This window comes from Ailuropoda melanoleuca, chromosome 9 (assembly GCF_002007445.2).
Source record: "Ailuropoda melanoleuca isolate Jingjing chromosome 9, ASM200744v2, whole genome shotgun sequence".
In the NCBI taxonomy this organism is placed as follows: Eukaryota; Metazoa; Chordata; class Mammalia; order Carnivora; family Ursidae; genus Ailuropoda; species Ailuropoda melanoleuca.
In genome coordinates this window covers 20,971,720-20,990,051 of record NC_048226.1, presented here as the reverse complement: position 1 = coordinate 20,990,051, position 18,332 = coordinate 20,971,720, and the positions used below count along the sequence as shown (strand labels likewise).

General features: G+C 48.8%; 1 protein-coding gene across 1 annotated transcript in view; it reads left to right on the top strand.

Moving 5' to 3' along the window:
* Window positions 1–8,953: 8,953 nt before the first annotated feature.
* The window catches only part of TRPM1 (transient receptor potential cation channel subfamily M member 1), an 84,439-nt gene continuing 75,060 nt past the window's right edge, over window positions 8,954–18,332 (top strand). The window contains exon 1 of the mRNA XM_019804740.1: window positions 8,954–9,103. Within this exon, the coding sequence (XP_019660299.1) occupies window positions 8,954–9,103 (150 nt within the window). The remainder of the gene's footprint in view (window positions 9,104–18,332) is intronic.

Genomic DNA, 18,332 nt, shown 5'->3' with positions numbered 1-18,332 from the left:
CGGGAAGACCAGACGGGGCTCCCGTGTCAGGTCAGGGAGGCTCTATGCATAGTGGCTTCCCAACTTGCTTGCTTTCCTCAGCAAGCCAGCCAGGTGACGCTGCTGAACCAGGAAGGGGAGCTGCAGAGGGGTCCCCTGAGACCCTTGTGGCAATCCTCAAGTTCCCAATCAGGGAGGAGCTGGTGATGGGGGGAAGGGAAGATTGGGGCACTTGTCCATCCCCAGCTGTGTGCGACTGAGGCTTCTGACCATGGACATGGGGGTCTTTGCATTTAATCAGGTCTCTCACCTTCTTCCAGCGATGCCTTATGGTTTTCAACGTGCAGGTCTTTCGCCTCCTTGGTTAAACTTATTCCCAGATACTTTTCTCTTTTTGATGTTATTATAGATGAGATTGCTTTTTTATTACCTTTTTGGGTTCTTCACTGCTAGTGTTCAGAAACACAACTAATTTTTGTGTAATGGTCTTGTACCCTGCACCTTTGCTAAATTTGTCTATTAGCCATAGCGGGGGGTTTTTTGAGGACTCTTCCAGAGTCTTGCGATTGTTTCATTTTGGACTGCCATCTGTATCCCTAAACAATACATTGTTTAGCTTTGTCTGCTTTTGAACTTCATACAAATAGACTCGCACTGTGTGTGTCCTCGGGGGCTTGTTTCTTTTGCTCTGTATTATGTTTTGAGAGCCGTTCAGATTGTGTGGTTTGTCTGTTTCTGTGGCCATATCATGTTCCCTTGGTTGAATATGTGGTGATAGACTGTAGTTCCTACTGCAGCTGGGCGTCTGGGGTGCTGTCTGTTGGGGTTCTCATGAACGGTGCTACGTGAGCATGCGTGGGGGGTCTCCTGGTGCACACATGCATGAACGTATTTGGGGTAGGACTGCCAGATTCAAGCATGTGGCCAAAGGTTTTCTCTCCTCTTTAAAGGGAGGAGCTTGGAAGCATCTGCCCATTTTGGAGAAAACATTTGGAATCAGCCAGAGGAGACAGATGTGTGAGGAGGGACGGGGCTGTGCATAGGAGTCAGGACCAGCCATCTGGCATGAGGACAGCCCAGACTGGTGGCTTCACCATGACTCAGTCTCCTCTCTTGATGCCCATTCACCTCCCAGAGCCCTGACCAAAGCCCTGACCCCTCCACCCTGTTTCCTCACCTTTAAAACCACAGTGGGGGATCATGTGCTCTCTGTAGACCTCTGCCGCCCAATGACCATGGCATCTCAGTTCTGTGTGACAGTCACGGTGACCTCAGTGGGAGACAGGATCAGGTGCTCTGCCTTGCACTAGCTGTTCCCTCTTTCAAGGGACCCTTTCCCCTTTCCCTCTGCACCCACCTTAATTCTCCTCGGGCTTCGAGCTTGAGCCACAGGCCCCTTCCTTTCTTTCCCCATCTCACCAGTTCCACCCCAGAGAAAAGTACTTGTTCCTGTCCCCGTACACCGTGCACACCTTTACAGTGCTGTCTGTGCACCTGGGAGCTTCCGAGGGCTGAGTGCACTCACTTCCCCTGCAACTAGCAGAGCCCACCAGGTAAGGAAGCTTCGGGCATGAAACACACGAATGCCAGCTTTCTTTCAGGTCACGCAAGGTGGTTCAGGGCGACAGAGGTCCCACTGAACTTTTGAAGATAGATTTTCTCCGCCATAACCCTCCCAAGTTATAAATGCTGAGTTGTGTGTGGGAACACTTATCTATAAATACATGAGCAGCCCAGACACTGGCCTGAGTCACAGGTCACTACAGACCACATTGGTTAGGACAGCCCTAGAGGAACACAGCAAATGTGAACCCCATTTGGGATGCTCTGCCATGCCCTCTCCTCTACACCCAGCCCCCCATGCATCTCTTCACAGCCCCTCCCTCCCCAGGCCCCCTCCCAAGACTGGACCCTGCAGGAGTGGCCTGGTTGAAAGCAAGGAACTTTGTATGATTTGTTACAAGTAAGAAGACAGGGAGCTAGCTCTCAAAGCGCCGTCTCCCATGGGGTCAGTACAGTGTACCAGGGGTCAGGGGAGGGAGCTTGCATACACATTAAGGAACTTAGACATACTCTATTTGGGCGCTTCGGTTCACTTGCGTCTGCCCAGCGTTTCAACATGCTAGTGCATACATTGCATATTTGAAAAGCGGTGGAAAACTCCACCCGTAGGAGGAGATCTTAGTATCATAATGAGCTAAAGTTAACTTCAGGACAACTCAGGGGGGCTTCTCAGCTCCAGCCTGGCTCAAACTGGCTCAAACTGGCTCATGTAAGGTGCTATCAGGCTAGACCCATCTAGCGAGGGGCTCTCAGGTGAAAGACCTGGTGGGGGCCTGCTTGGCTGGAACTGTTGGTTCTGCAAAACAAAACACATTCTGTCCCTCCCCCATCTCCCTTCCGCTAATAATGCTTAGCCCTCTTATTTCAGTAACTTCCCTTTGCATTCTAGCTGACCAAATCTGTCCCGTCCTGGCTCTCAGTCTCTCGAAGCTGACTTGCAAACTGGCCGACCTGCTGCACAAACAGTACTGAAATATGAGAGGTGCTTGCTGATTAATGCATGCACACTGGTCCCCAGGAGCCCCAGGAATCTGACTTAGCATGGATGGTCATAGTGTCAGCACAGAGCTGCTATGAGGACAGAGAGGGAGAATACTGGTGAAAGAAAGCCCTGGAAAAACACAAACCAAGACTTATGTCTGACATTTTCAGGGCTGATGACTGAGCTGTGAGTTTGAGAGGGAAGGCTCTCTGTCTCATCAAAGTGTCGCTGATCTCAGGGACAGCTGGTCAGACCTGGGCTTGGCTCTCAGCCCCACATCCCACCGGCCTCCTGCTTCCTCTGCCATGGACCGGGGAATTAGGAACAGTGTTCCAAGGTCCACCGACCCAACCTGACAGATCCTGGGCATTTAAAAGGAAGCTGAAATCTTACCCTGGTTCACTTCATCCAGTTCATGCTCATTTAAGAAACTCAAAAACTGCTTCCTGAGTACTGATCTCTGCCAGACAATGGACTTGGGGTTTTTCACACTAAATTGTATTTAACCCACACAACAATCCCACCTAACAGGCAAGATAACTGAGGCTTAGGAAAAGTAAATAACTTGGCCAAGGTCATAAACATAAGAAATGTAAGAATCTGGGAGCTAACAGGTATGCCAGAGTCCAGAGTCCTTTTCTTTCCCTCACACCTTTGATTGCATTTTTACTTTTAGGGACCACCTTCAAAGCCTTCACCCAAAGAAATGACTCAATAGTAAAACTTTCAGGCACCAGTCCAAACCCACTGGGAAGATTCTTTTCAGGGGTGACCCCATGTGGAATATGCCCAGGGGGTCACAGGATGGAACACCATGCTCACTGCTTAAAGGATGAGGAAGCTCTCTGTGCAGTGGGTTCAGGCTGGCCGGGTCCAAGGACCCAGAGGGGGTCCTGCAGGACTGGCCAAGAGGGGTCATAGCTTTATGCAGGAAAGAAATCAAATGCAAACCAAGAAGTGAGAGCAGAGTTTATTGAAGACAGAGCAGATACAGACAGAGTCTGGGAGACTCAGGAAGGAAAGGAGAGTGAGTCTCGTCTTTGCTTGGGGTCTGGGGTTTTTATTGAGGATTGTGATCTGGTGCACGTGTCCTCTCAGGCACTGGACAAAACACGGACAAGTGCTCAGGTATTCTCCGTAAGTCATTTATGTCCTGGAGCCCGGAGTCTTGCCGGCAAGGTGTCTGGAGTCAGTGGTCTTAGAAAATGTATACGCTGACCTCTCCCGTCACTCCTTACACATTATCTATTGTGCTGGAAGACTCCAAAGAAATCATTAACTCCTTGACTTTTACAAGGAGGACATACATGTGTGTGGTGGGGGTACAAGTCCTAGCAGGGATAGAAGCAGAAAAGAAGCAGTCTTCACGACACCTGTTTAGTTTTCCTATTTCACGATGGCTCAAAAAGATGCCCACAGATATCACTAACCCATCATTCTTAAAACGTTCTTTACAAGAGCGTGTGTGTTTGAATAAACAGGAGGAAATGTCTGCAGGGCAGGCTGCAAGTGTTAGCGGGCGTTCCTGCTGGAGGCGAGGGGTTGGACGCAGATGGAGGGAGAATCACTTTTTAATTTAGACATTTCTCAATCTTTTTAATTTGTCCCATGGAGCACATATTAGTTTAGGGATGCTTGTTTGTTTCTAATTCTAAGCAAAGAAAAAAAAAAACCCCACACCATCTCCAGACCCCACCTCCACCAGCCCATGGAAATGGCCGCCCCCCCCCCCACATTATGCTCTAGGCTTGAAGCTTTGGGGGCCATCTCTTTAAGGAAAAGAATAGAAAACTGAGCTCCAAATCAAGTTTCAGGTCTTGGAGAGGTGAGTGTGGGACCTGCCAAGCCCGCCCTGCCCCCAACCACTGTGCCTTCTAGAATGTGTCTTCTCATTATGATCCCAGGTCCCCTTGTAGCCTGGGCACAGGGGTGCCGGAGCACCTGGCTCTGGGGCTCCCAAATAGACCAGGTGTGGCCACTCACTGCTGACAAAATCTGAAGGGAGAGAGAACAGTGGTGACAAAACAAGAAAGGAATTTATTTCAGGGAGGCCAACATGGGGAAGACAGCCGACCAGTGTCTCAAAGACTGTCCCCAAAGTGCTGACAATACTTCTAGGTTCATAAAAGGAGAGCGTGGGACAAAGGTCGGTGGGTTTGTGCAAGGGGCGTAAAGGTCAGGTGGATCACTGTCTTGGGGTCAATCACATGGAGTCTTGCTGGCATCAGGCCAGTCGCTATTGTGGCTCCCATCATGGGATGCGTTGCCCACTGGATCTTCCGCCTGAGTTAGGAGATAAGCTGGAAAGAAGAACTTCATTCGTTAGAAAGTACAGACTAGGATCAGAATGGAGGTTAGTTGAAGTCCTCTGTCACACTCAACATGAGCCTCCCCACCGTCCTCCGGCAGCAGTGTGGGCCACAGAGGGCCAACCTGCCATGGTTACCAGTGACCTGTTGTGGGCACCATGCTGAGCCATACTGGAGTCTGTGGGAGAAGGAACAATGAGTGCCCTACATACACCTACCAAAATATCCTCTCAAGTTTTCACCTGCGTGGGAAAAATGAATAAGAACTCTCCAGTCAAAACACATGACTATACAAAAAGCCTCCCACTGCCCAACATGCTGGCCACCATGAGCCCTCGCATACCGCCCAGTGGACACTGGCTGGTTGCACAACCCAAGAACTCTGAGCTGCTTGGAAACCACCTTTGCACCATGATGCAAGGTCATGAAACAAGCGACCACAACCTGTCTTTAAAATGTTGATATTGTGTTCACAATGGACTCTTTGCATTGATTTTATTTTTTTAAAATTTCGTATGACATGTTATTTATCATAGGTACTGACTTTTGGGAGCCTTGGGGTGAGTGTCTGACCACCTTCACCCTAACCCTGGCCCTGCCCGTCACCCAAGAAAGGCACACCAGGCCCATGTGCACTATGGCTGCTTGGCAGATTCCGAGCACTGATTCCTTCCCTGGGTGTCCAGGTGACAGCGCTGCCATCAGACGCGTCTCCTCTGACTTGTTCCCTCTCTACCATGAACTTGCAGCTTCTTGAGAGGTCTAGCTTGGAAGGACCCAAACAGAGTAGCAGGGAGCTGAGAGCAGCATGGTCAGCGGATCTCGAAAGCTTGTTAAAATACAGATTCGCACACCCTGATTCTGATTCCAGGGCCTGGAATGGAGCCTCGATATCTGCATTCTTTAAAATGTATGTTTAATTATAGTAAGATACACACAACATAATATTTACCAATGTCGCCATTTTTAAGAATCCGTTCACTGGCATTGAGGACATTTATGTTGCTATGCGGGCCGTCGGCACCTTCCTGTTCAGGATTTCTTCATCCCCCCCAAATGGTAGCTCTACCCAGTAAACACGAACTCCCCATCTCCCCTCCTCAGCCCCTGGCAGCCCCCATCCCACTGTCTGCGTCTACGAATTTGATTGTTTGAGGTACCTCATCTAAGTATCTGTCCTTTGTGACTGGCTTGTTTCACTCAGCGTAACGGCCTCAAGATTCAGCCGCGTTAGAGCAGGTGTTAGGATTTGCTTCCTTTTTAAGACTGATACTATTCCATTGTACAGACAGATCACATTTTTTTGCTCACTCATCTGCAGAGGGACACTTAGGTTGACTCCACCTTTTGGCTATTTTGAATAATGCTGCCATGAACATGGGTGTACAAGTATCTCTTTGAGATGCTGTTTTCAATTCCTTGGGATATAGGCTCAGAAGTGGAATTACTGGATCATATGATAATTCCATGTTTCGGTTTTGGGAACTACCATACTGTGTTCCATAGTATCTGCTCCATTTCAGAATCTCACCTGTAGTGCACAAGGGTTCAGATTTCTCCCTCTTCCTCGCCAACACTTGTTATTTCCTATAGTTTTTTAATAGCAGCCATCCTAATGGTGTGAGGTGATACCTCACCGTAGTTTTGATTTGCATTTCCCTATTAGTGATATTAAGCCTCTTTTCCTGTGTTTGTCGGCTATCTGCAGGTCTTCCTTGGAAAATGGCGGTTCCAGTCCTTTGCCCATCTTTAAATCAGGATGTTTACTATTGTTATTTTTGTCACTGTTAAGTTATAAAAATTTTTTACATATTCCAGATGTTCTTTTTTTAGAGATTTATTTATTTATTTATTTGAGAGAGAGAGAGAGTATGCATGGGAGGGACAGAGGGAGAAGGAGAGAGAATCTCAAGCAGACTCCCCCACTGAGCACAGAACCCGATGCGGGGTTCGATCCCATGACCCTGAGTTCATGACCTGAGCCGAAACCAAGAGTCAGATGCTCAACTGACTGAGCCACCCAGGTGCCCTGGATGTTGATTCCTTATTGGATATTTGATTTGCAAGTATTTCCTCCCATCCTATAGTTGTCAGGTATCTGCATTTTTAACCACCTCCCCTGCACCATACTTTGAGGAACACTGGCACAGACCCTGGGGAATCCCATTCCAGAAGGAAGTTTCTGGACCAGGTTCTGTTGAGGAGCAGGGTTCGAGGGGAGGAGACAGGAAGAAGAGCTGACTCCACTTAGTACCCACTGGCCCATTCTGGGAGAGGTGGTATCCCTGACCTGAACACCCACCAGGTATAGGTCTCTGGCACCAGAAGGAGAAGAGGCATGTAGGGTGGTGCGATCCTAGCACCCAGAAACTGTGGCTTCCTCCCATCTACAGAGCAAGGCATCTTTCTTCAAAAGCATGATCCTTAAAAACACGGGCCACCCCTGGGTCCCGTGCTATAATGAGGAAGAGAGACCAGTCACGTCTGTGAAGCATAGCTTGTGTTTAGAAGTGTTTGTCTAGGGGCGCCTGGGTGGCACAGCGGTTGGGCGTCTGCCTTCGGCTCAGGGCGTGATCCCGGCGTTATGGGATCGCCCCACATCAGGCTCCTCTGCTATGAGCCTGCTTCTTCCTCTCCCACTCCCCCTGCTTGTGTTCCCTCTCTCGCTGGCTGTCTCTATCTCTGTCCGAAAAAAAAAAAAAAAAAATCTTTAAAAAAAAAAAAAAAAAAAAAAGAAGTGTTTGTCTAGCTTATCCTTATGTGATCCTGGAAGTGGGGAGCAGAGGCATCAGACATCCAGATGGGCATGTGACTTGCAGGAGCTTTCTGCTCAGATGGCTCTGCTGGGGGCTAGAAGTTGACCTTGGCCACCTTCCCTCTTCTCCCTCCATCACCCCTGCCAGCCCATCATCTTACCTGAGCTCCTGATAGCTCACCCCTTTCCTTCAGGCTCAGTGGAGAGCCCTCAGCTGAAGTACAAACGGCTCATGCTCCTTGCACATCAGTCCTCATTCTTGACCAGACCAGCAGAGCTGTCTGGGGGGTGGAAGAATTGCATCTCCCAACACATGGCCCCTTCGTGTTTCCTCTCCTCCTTCAAATGGTCCAAAATAAGTGGATGTGTGAGTTGGTCCCACAAGACCTTCCTTCCAGGATATCGGAATATCCATCTGGGTCCAGGGTCTTTTGCTGTGTCTGTGGGACCTGGAGGTCTTTCCTGTCAGCAGTAAAAATGAGACGCGAGTATCAAAGACTCAGTGGCCTAAGCCCAGCTGCTGCCTGTGTGGTTGGCCCAGCTCTGTCATTAAGTACCTGGATTGCTCTGATGGGCTCTCCTTTTGTTTTGTTTTGCTTTGGTTTTTCCTCCTAATTGGCGATTTGCACTTGCTCAGGGCTAATAACCACCCTGCATTCCACCCAAAGGTCAGCAACCTCCTCACTGAAGGTGAGGTCAGCCTGGCAGGGAGCACGTGTGAGTATCTGGCCTCCAGGCAGCACCACTTTGAATTAAGACCTTATCTTATGTGATTTGACTGCATCAAGAATGATCATTCCAAAAACAAATGGGTGTGTGCTCACATTTGAACAGGAAAACCCAATTTTGATGAGATCCACACACTGAATTGTGGCAAGACTTTTGTCTTAGTCCATTCAGGCTACTGTAACAGAATATCGTAGACTGAGTGGCTCATACATTTATTTCTCACAGGTCTGGAGGCTGGGAAGCCCCAGATCAAGGCACCTGCAGATGTGGTGTCTGGTGAGGGCTTCCTGGTTCACAGATGGCTGTCTTCTCCCTGTATCCTCACATGGTAGAAGGGGCAAGGGAACTCTCTGGAATCTATTCTGTAACATCACTAATCCCATTCCTGAGAGCTCCAGTCTCCTGACCTAAGCACCTCCCAAAGGCCCCACCTCCTAATACCTTCACACTGTAGTTAGGATTTCAACATACGTATGGGGGGAGGGGGGCACAAACATTCAATCCATTGCAACTTTTCTACAAGTGTAGAAAAAATACAGTCTTTTGTCATTGTAATCAAACTACTAGTTGCCATTCAAGACATGTCCTATAACTCCATTATTTGCAATCACAGCTCAAAATATTCATAAACCAGAGATGATGGAATGGCAGTCAGCTGTGTTATTGGAAGATTACAAAATTAATGATGCTGCTAAAACCCCAAGGGTTTTAGGCCAGACCATGAGGCTGGCCTCCCAGAGCTGGAGTTGGGAGATCCTGGGCTCAGAGACTCTGAACATTGGCCAGGTACCATGGGCACATTCTCATTTTCTTTTTAAAGTCAACTATAATTTTCCTTAGAAAATTTAAAACATGATATGAATAATGAAGAAATGAAAGGAAAATATTCTGTGTCCCCTACCACAAACACAGGTTAACAAGCTAATAAATTTGCTTCTTTTTTTCCTGGCCTTATTCAGTATTCCCTCTAAAAAGAGAAATGTCTTTAAAGCAGTGCTCTTTGCAATAACCAGGGAATGGCAACAACCCTAGCATCCACGATCGGCTGAATTCCTCCCGTGGAATATTACTGAGGCATAAAAAGGAACGAAGCCAGACACCTGCTCCGTTTCTGCTACACAGAAAAACATGCCAAGGGAAAGAAGCCAGCTGTAAAAAGCTACATTTTGATGATTCCATTTATGTAAAATGTCCAGAATAGGCAAATCCATAGAGACGAAAGGCAGTTGAGTTGCTGTCAGGAACTGAGGAGAATGGGGGAGTGGGAAATGACTATTAATAAGCAAAGGACAAAAATGCTCTGGGATTAGACAGTGGTGCGGTTATACAGTCTTGGGGATATACTAAAAAAACTACTGATTTCACCCTTTAAAAGGTGAATTTTAGGGTATGTGAATTATATCTCAATTTTTTTAAAAAAGAAAGAAAAAAAAAAGGTTACTTCCTGTGGCCTAAAAAGCCAGCTCTGTTCCCAGGACTCCAGTCTGGAGGATGGTTTTACAGTGTCCCAGGGAGGGTCCCTAGATAGAAGAGGTTTGGAGACCTGGGATCTGGGGAAGAGGGAACCCTGGCCCAGGGGAATGGGGGGCTTCAATGAACCCTGGCATTTCCTGCAGGCCAGCCCTGTCACCTTCTGGGGACTGTGCCAATAATTCAGGAAATCAGATCTCAAAGCTCTTTCAAGCACTATCATTGGAGTCTCATGTTTTCATCCCCATTTTACAGACATGAAAACTGAGGCCCAGTGCCAGAGGGGCAGCCACACAGTGGGCCATTACTTGGGGCTCCTACTGATTCTCTTTGCTGTAGGGGGCAAGTCTGTCTGGCCCAGGGGTCTCCCTGAGGGGCCAGAGGAGGAGTATCAGGCAAACCACTCAGAAATGGCCTGTTGGGTGGGGCCCAAGACCTCCTACATGGTGGGGTGAGTGCATGGCAGGTGGAGGAGGAAGGAACAATTGTGGAGTTCTAATCCTTGTGCACACAGAGATAGATGCTTTGTGCCAGTGCTTTGGCAGGGGAGTTGTTTCATTCTCTGGGATGGAGAGTTTCCAGGCACGCAGGTGCTGCCCCAGGTGAGGCCCACAGGTGTTCCCAGAAGCCAGGCAAGGGCACCAGCTTGGGGCATGTGTGGGCACCCCCAGCCTCCTGAAGCTGTGCGGGGATGTCCCCTGGTGTCTCCCATGTAGTGAGGGCATTCCAGAGAAGCCAGAAGTCAAGATTTCTGCACATAATCCCTCTCTCAGTTGATAATGGCAGCTAATTCTTCCCTTTCTACAAGGGTCAGACCAAGTCCACGTGTGGGCCACATGCAGCCCTAGAATGAGCGCTTGAGGCATCTGCTTTAAATACACACAGGAGACAAGCAGTTTCTTTTGGCTAAATTGGTCCGCGAATCAGTCGTTTCACTGTGAGGTTTGCTGTTAATTTTGGCCCAAGAAACAGGGCCACTGAGTAAACAGAGACTTGCCTGACAGTAAACCATCTCTTATATTTGGAAGCCACATCCCAGGGTTGGTCGCATCTGCTCAGGCCAGAAACCACTCCCTGCCCTCCTGGCCCTGCCTCCTGCCTCCGGCTGTCGCCCTGCCCCTCCCCTTCCTCCCCTAAGTTGTCCAGTCCCACCCCCTCCATTCCACACCTTCTCCGCCCCCGCCCCCCGTCACCCTATCCCAGCCCCAGCCTTGTCAAGGGTGTCCCCCAGCAGATTCCTCCTCCCTCCTGCACCTCTCCTAAAGGGTCACCCCCATTGTGTGTACATGTTCCAGAAGGTCAAATACTCCTGACTCCTCACGCCCCTCCAGCTCCCAACACTTCTGGGCTTCCCAGGACACTTCTCACAGGGGTTGGTACCAGCTGTCTGCATAGCCTCAGGCCCCACCCTCTAAATCTACATAAAAGTCCAGAGAACAGTCTGACAACCAGCATCTGGGTGACCACAAAACCCAGACTGTACAAAGGTTACCCTTGTCATGTTTACAGTAGGTATTTCTTTCTTTTATTTTCTTTCTTTACCAAAAGAAAAAAAAATCATAATAAAAACCTGGTAGTCCCTGGACACCATTGAGTAGGCTGGGGCTGGGGTGGGGGAATAGGGGAGCGGGGCCTGGACAACTTGGGGGAGGTGGGGAAGGTCCTGGGACCCTGTGCTCTTGAGCCATCATCTGGTGCAGCCCATCGTGGGCACAGAGTCCCTGGCAGAGGGACAATTGCATCTGTCCTCCAACTCACTGGCCTTTCTTCCACAGGCCCCTCCTCTCTTCCTCGGGGCTCAGTGCTAGGCCACCTTTCTCTCTTAGATGTGTCGTCTTTTCTCCACAATCTCAGTGATTCCCATTATTTTAGATAGCACATACACAGTAACTCCCAAACTTGTGCAGCCAGCAGCTATGAGACCCCTCTGCTGTACCTAGAAGTTTAGGGGGCCCCTGGAGCCTGGGCTTTCCTCCCCAAATCTGTTTTGGAGCTATCCCACTTCCGTAAATTGCACCACTAGCTACCCAGTTTCACAAGCCAGAAAGCCAAGGGTCATTACTGGGTTCCCCTTTTTCACTCTTATCAGCACAAGTTCCATTCCCTGTTCCACTAACTATCTCCAACCTGCTCACCCCACTCCACCTTCCTTGCTCCCAGGCTAGTCCAAGCCTCCAACATGTCTTGCCTGGACCACACTCCAGTCTTCCTGCTGGTGCCCTGCGTCCCCTTTGCCATCCCCAGAAGTTCATGCTACTCCTCTGTGTACCCTTTCCTGAGGCCTAAAGTCCCCACAGAACACGCCCCACCTGTCTTTCCAGTTCCAAGGCCTACCGCATACCCAGTCCACACTTTTCAGCAACCACCCCAGCTGTCTGCCCCAGGTCCCCCTCACAGCCTGTTCCATCACCTAGAATTCTCCTCTGGTCTTTCTCTTCTCCATTTAAATGTGTAACCAGTTCATCCAAGACTTCCCAATCTAACAAGACCTCCAATCTACCCACATGCACACCACATACTCTATCACACTCTCCTCTTTATTCCCTTCATGTTCTTACCACACTCTGCAATGCTCTGGTTTATCTGCTGCCTTGTTTGTTTGTGGCTAGTTGTTACTTGACCACAATGGAAACCCCATGAGGGCCTGCCATGACTACCTGGCTCACCTCCACCCCCGGCCCATCGTCCTGAGCCCGGCCAGCCCCACACTGGCCACATGGTGGCACTCACAAAGCACGCGGAACATGAATCTGTGGCATGGTGGTTTCCACCTGCCCTTCACTTACTGAGAGAAGACCCCACTAAAACATTCATCTCATGGTGGACCTTCTCCTTCACAGCCCATCCCCAATCTCACATATGTGAGGGGTGGCACAAGAAACCTGCCCCTCCCCTCCACGTCCTCGCCCACCTGCTCCTCAGCACCCCCTCTTCTCCTCCACCACCCTACTCCCCTCTCTCCCCACTCCGCTGTCCACCGGCATCCTCACTCCCTTTGCTGTTCCTCCTGCCCCACCATTCCCTGGCCCCAGATATCTTCAGCCCACCTTTTCAGATCTTGCTTGTACTATGAGGTTTAGCTCAGGTCTCTTCCTCCCTGACTTACCTCCTCCGAACCCCTGAGCACCTGGTGGTTTTAGAACCGCCAGCTGAAGCCTTGACAACATATGGCCTCTATTTCCATCATGCATCTTACTATCCTGTGACCAAAATAATGACCAGGGTTTCTCTTTAAAGCTAGTACCTCCCTGGGGCACCTGGGGTCTCAGTCTGTTAAACATCTGCCTTTGGCTTAGGTCATGATCCTAGGGTTCTGGGATCGAGCCCTGGGTCAGGCTCTCTGCTCAGCTGGGGGTCTGCTTCTCCCTCTCTCTCTGCCCCTCCCCCCACTCATGCTCTCTCACTCTCTCTCTCGCTCACTCTCACTCTATCTCTAGATATCTATCTCTAATACCTTTTTTAAAAATCTAGTACTTCCCAGATACTGTACAAGTATTATCCCAGGTGAGGCTCAAACTATGCAAACCCGTTTCCGTCTCAGAGATGAAAAAGTCACAGCTCAGAGGGCTTGGGGAACATGATGGTGGAACCACCTCCGTGTCCCCTTTCTCCTCCTCGCAGACAGACTGTCCAGTGAGAGAGCACTCTCGCAGGTCAGATTTAAATCCCCAGTGCCAGTGTTCCTGTTATCTTGCCCTAAAGTGTTTAAAATAACCATTCGTGATGGGCAGGAGTATTTCGATGAGTGGACAATATCTACCCTAACAGGGGGATCGGAAGGGTTCATAATGAACTCTAGAGACTGTTCTTTCGTTTCACAAGGACGTGCTTTACAAGATTCTCTGGCTCTTTGTTGTTACCTTGGCAGTATTCAGCCCTGGTAGCAGAGGCTGGAGGGGAAAGAGGAATGTTTGACTAAGGGGTCCTCCACCCTTCGCCTTTCACCTGCGTCAGTGCTGTGCAGCCACTCAGGAGGCTGAACTTCTCCCCCACTGTGAGCAGAGACTCTCCTCAGGCAACCTGGTTACCTCGCTTCTTTTCTGTGTGCACCCGGCTAGGGGAGCGTGGGGCCAGGGGCTAAGGCTGCGGTAGGCGGTGTTGATAAGCACTGAGCAGCCCTGGCAATGTTCCATTGGGGTGATTTATTGACTTATTTAGTCATTACAGGGTATTGAGCACCTCCTCTCTGCCAGGCATTTGTGGAAGCACTGGGGATAAAACAGAGAACTGAACAGGGTTTCAGCTTCCATGGCTTTTGTAGGAGAAGACGCAGAAGGAAAGAGAGGGATGAGGTCAGTGGGATGAAGCATGTGGAGGACAGGGAGCAGGGCTTGGGGGTGAGATGGGGCGTCAGGGAGCCTCCCTGAAGAGGGGACATTTGAGCAGAGACTGAAACAGTGTGAGAGATTGTATGCAAAGACCGATTCTTACACCTTCTGTTTATCCTCAGAAGATTCTAGAACATTTTGGAGACTCAGCAGTAACTTGAAAATTTTGAACAAGGACATTCTTCAGGATTAAACTTTTAAAAAATCAGTAGTTAATCCTTAAAGCGAAGCACTTTTTCCCTCAGGGAAAGTATGTCAGTCACATGCTAGGTTATTTATTAGGGGAAAAAAGGATTTTTAGTGAAGCAGGGGGAAATGGGTTGAGCCTGGAGGATGCCAGCTGCTGCTCTTGGCTACAAGCAAGGGCTGGGGCTTGGCACTCTGAAAAGGCCCCTCCCAAGTTTGAAGGGTAATGTGCAAGCCAATGCTCCCTCAGGGTCACAGATGCCCTGCACCTGCTTGTAAAGGAGATGGGGTGAGGGGAGCACTCTGTGATGGAGGCATTTAAATGCTGCCTGAGACAGAACAGACATTAATAAAAACGAGAGGCACATTACTGCCTTCCAAATCCTGCATCCACCTCAGCATATTAAATCCTGTTGGGCAGGTGGCATTTCCCTTTTTGATGATGTGGGACCTGAGCATATTCTTCTAGGAGCTGGACATTGGTTTTCTGATTGCCAACTGTGTTGGCACAGGTTTCCTAGAAGTGCCCACTGGCTGGTTTGTTATGCGAGGGGGGCTGAGAGGGAGGACCTATGGAACAGGCAGAGAGGGCAGGGCCTAGCAGAGAAGGGAGGGGCTACAGAGGGAGCAGGAGGAAGTGCTGAGAGGGAGCTAAGACTGCAGGGCCCAGAGATGGAAGGTCATTCCATAGTCATGTGTCTATAGCCTCTAGAACCATTCCCAAGTCTTGCCTTGTCTTTCATGGCCTTGACATTTTTGCAGAGTATGGGTCATTTTGTAGGATGATTCTGTTTGGGTTGTCTGAGGTTTCCTCTTGATTAGATTCAGGTTATGTATTTTTGGCATTTTTATCCTCCGTGCATTTTATCGGGAGGCTCATGGTGAATATTTGTTCCATTACTGGAGATGCTCACTTGGTTTTAGGTGGTGTTCACCAGATTTCTCCACTGTCAAGCCATTAATTTTCTCTTTGCAATTAGTAAATATCTGTGAGAGATACTACGAGATTGTGTAAGTCCCCTGTTACTCTTCAAACTTTTACCCACAACTTTTAGCATTCCTAAAACATTTGTGATATCCTGATATCCATGCATTTGAAATTGTTGTGTTGGTCCCAGCCTATTGCTGGTGATGCTCCTGGCTAGGAATACCTGAGGCACTTGCCAAGGCCTGTGTTACTTACGGCAAGCCCGCACAGATATTCCCACCATGGGACTAATGTTGTATGGCGGGACCAGTCCTTGTCATTCTTATCATGATCACAAGATGCACTTCAGCAAAAACCAGCAAGAAACTTTGAGGAATGAGATTTGTTACTCACAAGCCTGGAGGGTATATGGCACACCTAAGGACCACACAGCAAGGTCACAGATAAAGATAGAGTGCAAACCTAGAACTCTACCTTTTTTAGGGTCCAAAGGTGGGGTGTCTAGGGTTTTGAGGGTTTACTCTCTATGCCGAATTTCAAGCATGAGAGCAAGAATTAGGGCATGGGAAGGGCAATGGTCAAGTATCTAGGTCACCCAGGGCTTTCTGAAAGAGGGAGCTTGGTGAGTGGGGGCCACCTAGTTCTTTATTTGGTTGTTTTGCTAGTAGCTGTGTCACACACCGGGCAATATGTTTATTCAAGGTGGATGTCTTTGACATGGATGCCTAAGCAGTCAAAGGCTTAATATCAGCCAGTCACATTATAATAGAAAAAGCTTAATGTCCACGTACACTACAGTAATCCTCTACACCTGAGTGTGGGGGGCAAGACTGGGTGACTGTCTTCCAATGCATGGGATACAGTAAAAGTGATGAGATATCACTTCAGATATGCGGTTATAAAGAGACCATGGCTTCTGTCTTCTGTGACTCTTATGCTCCCCCCTCTGATGGAGGTCACCCACCATGTTGTGAGGCACCTTGTGGAGAGGCTCACATGGCAAGAAACTGAGTGAGGTGCTGGGCCCACAGTCCTTGAGAGGAAATGGATCCTGCCAACAGCCGTGTGAGGGGGCTGGGAATGGGTCCTCCGCAGTGGATTTCCTTCGGATGAGACTGCAGCCCCCACCCATGGTTTGATTGAATCCCTGAGAGAGACACAGAATCAGAAGCACCCAGCTAAGCCTCATCCAATTCCTGGTCCACAGAAACTGTGGGATAATAAATTTTATGGTTTTAAGCCACCAAGTTTGGGGACAATTTATTATATTAAGCAATAGGTAACTAATACAATATATTATGTATACTGTGTGTGTGTGTGTGTGTGTGCACAGAGGGACCACACACCCCTATATCTATATAAATTTTTCTCTCTATACACGTTGCAAACCATGGGTTCATACTAATCATTTCAATTTCAATCCCCTGCTGCAGGGATTTGTTCTAACCTTCCCCCACTTTCTATGTTTGTAATCCTTCTCCAGTAGTGAGAAACCCAGCTCCCATTATTCACAATATACTGATCTCTTTCTTCTGTCCTAGAATACACAGAAAGTAACTTCAGAATTGCTATACTATGTCTCTGTGAAAAACTAGCCCACTTATGGGAGTTCAATATTTGTTAGCGCTCTTATTGTCTTTAGTTGAAGGCATATAGTCTAAATACTATGAACTCTGTTTAGAAAGAGGGGGTGCCCTCCCACCTTGTCTGGGAAGTGAGGAGCGACATGCAAAAGGGAAAACATAGTTTCTCTCCAGACAGCAAATGCCCTGCTTAGCTATTTCGCACTGGATTGTTGTAACACTCCATGTGAAAAGGGCTGGGGCCAGACCTTGCCACTCTGAGCTTTCTCCTCTGGGCTGATGTGGCCACTTTCCCCTCATTAGCAATGTGATTTGCAAGCAGTCATTAAATTATTTGGAGAGAAAGGTATACAGCGCTGCTTTTTGAAGGCCCCTAGGGAAGATTTTGAATTATAACCATTCCTGTTATTCAAAAAGAATCCAAGTGACTGGCTGACTCTACGATCTTCCCAGAAAGGCTTGGGGCCCCATAGGTCCCTCCAGAAGGATGAAAACCCTGATCAGACTGTCTCTGCATGACTAAGACTGGGGCCAGGACTCTGCGGCGCAACAAAAGTGGCATTGGGTCCTGACACGACCTCACTGGGGAGAGCCTTTGTGACAGGTGGTTGTTGCTGCCACGCTCTGAGGAGTGGCATCCATGGACACGAGGGAACACCTAAATCAGCATTGCTGCCCAGGTGGGTGAAAGCCGCTAGACCCTCAGGTCACAGGCCACACTGTGATGCTCTCTGGAGACTGTGGGAGAGTGGCCAAGAGCATGAGTCTCTGCCCTCCATGGTTTCTTCAAGACCTGACTCAGGATTCTCCATGTTTCACATGCGAGGCTTCTCCTCTTCCCTGTGCCTGCCCACTCACCCTCAGAGACCCACTCGTGCTATATACACACCACATGATACATAGCACACAAGCCACACCCACTCACCTACACACCATCACACATGTGCATGCATCACACCACACACACACGTATACACCATACACTCTACACTCATGCACCACACATACATCGTACACACGCACAAACACACCACACAAGCACACACATTGCACATACACAGATATCACAACACACATTGAGCCAGGCCTCAAGGAGATACAGGGAAGGGTGCTGGCTCCCCGGTAAAATGGACAGGTTTTCTTCCTGCCTCCATCGGCTCCAGAACGCCACCCTGTGCTTCCAACCTCCTTCAGCGCACGCGGGCACTGCACCATCCGACATTGCTGGTGGGTGGTGACCCAGCTCGCCCTGGAAGTCCCCAAGCACTCAGCACAGCGCCTTGCACAAAACACATGTTCAACAAACGGACATAGAACAAGAGGTCAGAAATGAAAAATGACAGCACCCAATTGTTAGAGCGGCCTAGGGGCTTTTCTCTTTTTAAAAAACTTGCTTTATTTTACTTTTGCATTGCAGGCAAACTTTTGCTATTTTTAAATAGTTAATACATTTACATAATTCAAAATTTTTAAGGAAAAAAAACCAAAATTTTAAAAGGAAAAACTTAAGTCTACCCAAA